Source organism: Henckelia pumila, chromosome 2 (assembly GCF_033568475.1).
Source record: "Henckelia pumila isolate YLH828 chromosome 2, ASM3356847v2, whole genome shotgun sequence".
NCBI classification, from domain to species: Eukaryota; Viridiplantae; Streptophyta; class Magnoliopsida; order Lamiales; family Gesneriaceae; genus Henckelia; species Henckelia pumila.
Window position 1 is genome coordinate 150,253,142 of NC_133121.1, and position 6,514 is coordinate 150,259,655.

Sequence of the window (6,514 nt, forward strand, 5' to 3'; positions counted from 1 at the left end):
TCCACATTATCGCTCTTCATATATCTGCCCACAAATGGATCCTCTGCTTTTCTGGTGGTTGGTTACAATGGCGGCTTTGAACATACTCTCCCCGCCAACCAAAACTTGGCCGCTGACGTCATCACCCTCCGCACTTCGCGGTGGTTGCACCGGTAATGGCGCCACTTGGAATTGTGATTGCAGAAAACTTACCAAATGCGCCCCTTCTCCGTCAGTTGTTGCTGCGTCTGAGGCTGAGGATGGCCGGAAGTCTAATTCCATGCCGTCCACTAAGCTTTTTGGCCTTTCAAATTCACACGGTAATCTGAAAAAGAGAGATGCTATCATTTCGAGATTGTTGATTTCTATGACTTTGAACTGTTTGGAAACTATTGTATTGGTTGTTGTTAATGAAGGGTTTGTGTTTTTTCTCTTTCATTTTTATTTTCGAAATGGATTCGATACATCGTTACTAAGCAGAAATGTGTTTTGGATTCTTTGTTTCACCTCACTATGCTTTATTACGGTTTCCACTGATTAACTGCGAGTCATATCTCTTTGTACAGTGATACATGAGGTTGTAATCGTGATAGATGATGTTGTATTCATTCATTCATTTACCCATTCTTTGTGTCATTTCTTTGTTTCTTTCTCACGCTCTCTTATGTTATTTTCCCATGGAATCTGTTGGTGATATTGCTTTATTATTTTCTTCATGCTCGTGCAGGCAGTGGAAGAAAGCCAGGCCCATTACACGCAGTGTTTCCTTCAACGCCAGCAGAAGTCTCTTCGGTGAAGGAGCTCTTCGAATTTATATGTACAGGTCCCCTTTTAGACAAAATTGGTCTAACCTCGCAGAAGATTGCCGAATCGATAGACGATTGGATATTATATGGATCCCATCTCTGTAGATTGTTTAAATTAAATGAATTGTATTTAACGGAGCCTCAGAAAATTCGAATATACCATTACTACATACCTGTCTTCTTGTGGTGTGAACAAGAAATTTCCCATCACAGTTCAATGTTCAAAGAAGAAGATGAGATCCCACCTTTAGTGGTAATGATCTTCTTGATTATCTTTAATGGCTGGGACTAATTTTCTTTGGGGTAAAGGGTGGGAGCGAGAAACATTAAATCTGCTCGTATTTTCAATGAGAAAATTCCTGTTATTTTCTGTGGGCTTATTTATACACATCCTTCGTGTTTCTTTATTTTTGTTGCAGATTGGTTTCAGTGCTCCACAAGGTTGTGGAAAAACCACCCTTGTCTTTGCCCTGGATTTCCTATTCCGAATTAATGGGAGGTAGAATATAGAAAAATGGTAATGTTATTGAAAAAATCATGTTGAAATCTAAAAAAAGATGCTAAAAAGATCGCGCATTGCATCTCAGGAAGTCTGCAACTATATCCATTGATGATTTTTACCTGACGGCAAATGAACAGGTCAAATTAATTAATGGCCAACTCTTATGCGAACCGATAAATTTTTATATCTGATGGTTTTTGAAATCTTTCTAGGCGAAGTTGAGGGAAAGTAATCCTGACAATGGACTTCTTGAGGTAGTTTAACTACTAAATTCGGTGATTTTCCTGTTACATTTGTTGCTCAGTAATGAAGAAATATTCATATTGGCTCAGTTTCGTGGGAATGCTGGAAGCCATGATCTTCAATTGTCTGTTGAGACCCTGACTGCCCTAGGAAGTTTGACTAAAGAAGGCTAGTCGTAACTACTTATTTTTCCATTTTCACTGTTTTAATCATTTTTTCATGGTATAGCGAAAAAAATTTGTTCTTGATTTTCAGGTCAAAAGATTAAGATTCCTCGATATAACAAGGTAGATATTTGTGACCCAAGTTCTTGATCTTGGTGTCTGAAATGTGAATTTGCTACATTTGTGTATTTATGTACAGTATGCATTTAATGGTCGAGGTGACAGAGCTGATCCTGCTACATGGCCAGAGGTGGAGGGCCCTCTAACGGTAGGCGGCCATCCGGCATACTAATTCGATAACTTCTGTATACAATAAAATGCAACAAATCCAAGCTTCATCGTTAAATTTCGAAAAAGTTCTTGGCTTCCTTTGTTATTTTTGGATAAGATGTTTTTTCTGTCCTTTTATTTTAAGACTAGTTAATAAAATGTTATTGGAGGTTTACAATGAAAACACATTTCGCGCGTAGCTTCAAATATAAAATTTATAGAATTGCTGTACACTTGTTTGGCATGGATGAACTATAGCCTTCTGATTCTAGTTCGTTCTCATTATCATATTACCTTACATGGTCGATAGGTTGTGTTGTTCGAGGGTTGGATGCTCGGTTTTAAGCCCGTTCCAGTTGAAGTCGTGAAATCAGTTGACACTCAGGTTTGAGAACCCAACTTTTAACATTTGTTACCTTCTCAGTAGAGCTCATTGCTTGACGTCACTATTGAATTTAAAACTTGCAGCTGGAGATTGTTAACAAAAACCTAGAAGCTTACTATGATGCATGGGACAAGTTCATCAAGTCATGGATAATAATCAAGATTCATGACCCCGTTTATGTTTATCAGTGGCGATTGCAGGTTGTTCTTGCATGTCCTTGTTTTTAAGCTTTGAGAAAATTTCGTGATCCGTAACCAGTTTGGTGGGGATGGTACACAGGCGGAGATCGCCATGAGGAACGATGGAAAGCCAGGGATGTCTGATGAAGAGGCAGGGAAAATGTCTCTACCCTTCTAGAATATTATATAGTTCTGCAATGAAATAAAAATATTTTTTCCTCCTTGTCACACAGATTATGGACTTTGTTTCAAGATACTTACCAGCATACAAGGCGTATCTTCCTACCCTTTACTCGGAAGGGCCAAAAGGTGCTGATCCGAACCATTTACTAGTCGTTGAAATCGATGAAGGCAGAAATCCCATTCTTGGAAATTAACTCAGAAGCATTCAGGTGAAAGGAATCCTGTATTTATGTATATTAAGTGAGACTAACAAAGTTCACGTGCATTGCATGTTAACTCACATCAGAATGATCTATAACAAAAAAATTAGTCAAAGATCTAAGTAAGTAATACCAGTTTAATGTGATACAATTTTTTTATAAAATAAATAAATAAATAAACTTGGAGTTGTATAAGCACCTTATTGGTCTCTATGTTTTATTTGTTTATGTACCTTTTTCTTGAGAATGTACAATTAGTAATGTATGAGAATTGAAATAATTATCATTTGTTGTTTTTCTAAGTAACAGGAAAGTTAAACAGTTGCAGTTCTTTGTCTTTACAAATATATTGACCATCTATTCTCTCCTAAAGTCACAAGAATTTAGTTTTTTAGCTTCTTTGTTTTGTTTTATGTTTAGTGATTGCTATTTTTTTAAAAAAAAAAAAATAAAAGACCTTACATGAATTGCATGACAATCACAGGAATTTAGTGTTTTAGCTTCTTTGTTTTGTTTCATGTTTAGTGCTTGTTATTTTTAAAAAACAAAAACAAAAACAAAAAACTCTTAGATGACTTTTAAATGACTTACATATGGTCCACTATTTTTTTAATAGATCCCACATATATCGATAAATTTTCATCTTTAAATGCATCAGGAGTCAGGACAATGCCTCTACACGCAGGTGAAATTTTCCCAATATCTAATAGTATTTGAATTTAACATAGATTTTAAAAATTCATTTTAATGAAATTAAATGCTTCTGAGTGGTCGAAAACGAAAAGAAAACAACAATCAACTTTGCATATGGTTAAGACATAATTGATGCGAAAAAGAAAAAATAAAATGACATTACGAAAGTTTATATTTTTTTGTGTAAACAACGGTTCATAACTATTGATTAAATAGTAACTTGATAGATGAACTTATATCGATGGCTAAATCGGTTCATATATATCAAATTAGGTTCCATTTTTTATGATATTAACCCTTATCACTTATATTTAGATTTTATTATTTATAACAATGTACATCTTGCTTCAAAAAAAAAAAAAAAAAAAAAAAAAAAAAAAAAAAAAAACCAATGTACATCTATTACTATCTAATTAAACTTTAGTGTCCTATTTTGACACTTCTAATCTTACATGTGAGTTCAATGTTCAGTTGTTCACATGAGAAATATGTATAATCAAATCCTTTTTTTTTTAGTACATGTATAATCAAATCCTTACCATGACATACAGTGGAGCCGTACTGAAGCACCCGTCTTTTATTCTTTTAGATCTCTCATTATTCGTGGACCATTATGATTTATGAGGAGTAATTCACCATCAATAAATATAATATAATAAATTAATAAATAAAATGCTTGAAAATTTTAAGCAATTTATTGCATACTTTATTAAACTTCACTATGAGTTAGAATTAGCTTTTTCATCATGGCCGTTAAATTTGGGTGCCCACCATAAATTATTAAATTCTCATTGACGATTTAAAATCATACGTGTTGTAAGATCAAATATCACAGATCCGGGACCTGATATACATATTTAAAATTTTTTATTTTTATTTTTTTACCAACAACCCCTCCTACTTTAAGTAATTTATTTATATTTTTACCTATAAACTCTGAACATCTTTTAGAATGTACAAATAAAATTTCGACCTTGACACCCTAACAATTTAATTTAAAATCTCGGGACTCCAAAAATTTGAGTTTTTTACAACCATTATCATCTGTCCTTTACATGCCCTTAAATTTAAACCGATCCATGATCAGTTTGAATACATAAGTAAAAACTAATAATAACGCCTCTTTAAAGTTTTTTTCCCCCCAAACAGAAATAGTGTTGCAGATTTTCAAACATTACTAAGCATCGGGTATCGATGGCGAAAACAAGTATAGACCGATGATGAATAAATAAGCACAACTGCACAAGCTTTATGAATATGGATGAAAATAGTTTCCAGAATCAGTGTTGTATGAAAATTTCACACGCAGAAATGGCGTAGGTATGTTTCCATGGGAATTGTAAGATGCAAGGACTGCACGTTTTCGAGTTTCAAGACCTTGAAACAGAAGATATAAATTCACAGCAAAAACAATAGAACCACAAGACAAATGGTAAAATAAGAAGCTAGCTAGTCATCTGCTCCAACACAAGTAGTAATGATCTTTATTCTTTTGAACTAAACAAGTACAAAAGTAGAACAGAAGTACCCATATACTACAGATTTACAACCAACTCAAACAATGAATGATCTTATTTCAACGAATACTAACAAAAAGCAGATACAATATTATAATCCCCAATGCTGCAACTGGGAAGGGACAATTACAAAATCAAAGATTAAGACTACAACACATGCTAAAGAAATACTCCTCGAGATTAAAAACGAGCATAGAAAGTGTACCAACCAATCACCACATCATATGACTAGGATACATACACACATATCTTGTCTTAATTCACATTCTTCTCAATAGACTTCTCATACTCCTCCATTTCCTTCAACCACAGATCCCCAAACTCACAATCCTTCCATTGCTCGAACCATGGCCCCCCGAGCGTATAGTGTATTGCCTTTGGGGACGTGTTCGGATCGCCCTCTACAACCTTATTATGCCCCACCAAGAAATTCCACACAAAAGGGATCTCCCCAATCTCATCATCCTCCAACCACTGAAACCTATGGAGGAATGCACCACTCTCCTTGTTCACCACTTCGGGGGTTAGAACCCGATTCTTTGGGTGACCGCAATTGTACAACACCATGGATGACCAATTCTTTCTCGGGTACACAGTTTGCACCGCGCCATCCATTTTCGTAGTTTCTTTAGGCGTATAGTCGTGTTGCACACACATCACGGCGTATTTATCATCTACCAAATCAAATAATTCATTGATATCAGCCAAATACAAGAAATCACAATCCACAAACATAGCCCATCCTTGATAATCAGCTAGATATGGGGTCAAGAATCTGGAAAATGAGAACTCAGTGCTCTCTAATTTACCCCTCTCACGCCAGTAAACACCCTTTTGCCGCATTTCAGATTGCTTAATCGGAAAAATCTCAACTGGGATTGAGGCTCTCTTCAACAAAGAATAGCGGCATACCTCATAAGCAAGATCCTCCCTTTGATCATATCCTACGAATATCTTGAAACCCTTTCCATTTTTTTCAACCCCATTCGCAAAAATTTCGTTGCCATTGCTCAAATCCTTGGAGAAAACATCAGAAAATTTCCCCTCTACGCTACCATTTGAATGCAAATATGTACACCCTGACATAATTCTCAGCCAAGAACTTCAAATCTACGAAAGCCAGAACAGAGAGAGAAAAAAAATCAAGAACCCACAAAAGAAATCCACGAAACGAACAAGATCAAGCTATTTCTCCCACTATCTAATAGAAGCATATAGAAGCAAGACGTACCCGTACGGCAGATCTAGGAAGCGCAATGACGCAATGTGGAAAAAAGAGGAACTTAATATTTGTTGAATGGAAGATAAAAGAATCAAGATTGAAGATTTATGTATATTTATAGAAAAATAATAAGCGTCCGGGGATTGATTGCCATGATCGAGTGGCAGAATC

At 35.4% G+C, this 6,514-nt stretch overlaps 2 protein-coding genes across 2 annotated transcripts; one reads left to right on the plus strand and one right to left on the minus strand.

Moving 5' to 3' along the window:
• LOC140882347 (D-glycerate 3-kinase, chloroplastic-like) lies at positions 1–3,006 on the plus strand. The gene is made up of 12 exons (XM_073288297.1): positions 1–299; positions 707–1,038; positions 1,205–1,284; positions 1,373–1,424; positions 1,500–1,541; positions 1,620–1,698; positions 1,786–1,817; positions 1,894–1,962; positions 2,275–2,349; positions 2,433–2,549; positions 2,629–2,679; positions 2,762–3,006. The coding sequence occupies exons 1-12, from the start codon at positions 35–37 to the stop codon at positions 2,903–2,905; spliced, it is 1,338 nt and encodes a 445-aa protein (XP_073144398.1). The 5' UTR covers positions 1–34; the 3' UTR covers positions 2,906–3,006.
• Positions 3,007–5,062: 2,056 nt separating this feature from the next.
• LOC140883670 (protein CDI) lies at positions 5,063–6,514 on the minus strand. The gene is made up of 2 exons (XM_073290228.1): positions 6,353–6,514; positions 5,063–6,231 (listed from the first exon to the last, which is right to left on the minus strand). The coding sequence occupies exon 2, from the start codon at positions 6,205–6,207 to the stop codon at positions 5,377–5,379; it is 831 nt and encodes a 276-aa protein (XP_073146329.1). The 5' UTR covers positions 6,208–6,231; positions 6,353–6,514; the 3' UTR covers positions 5,063–5,376.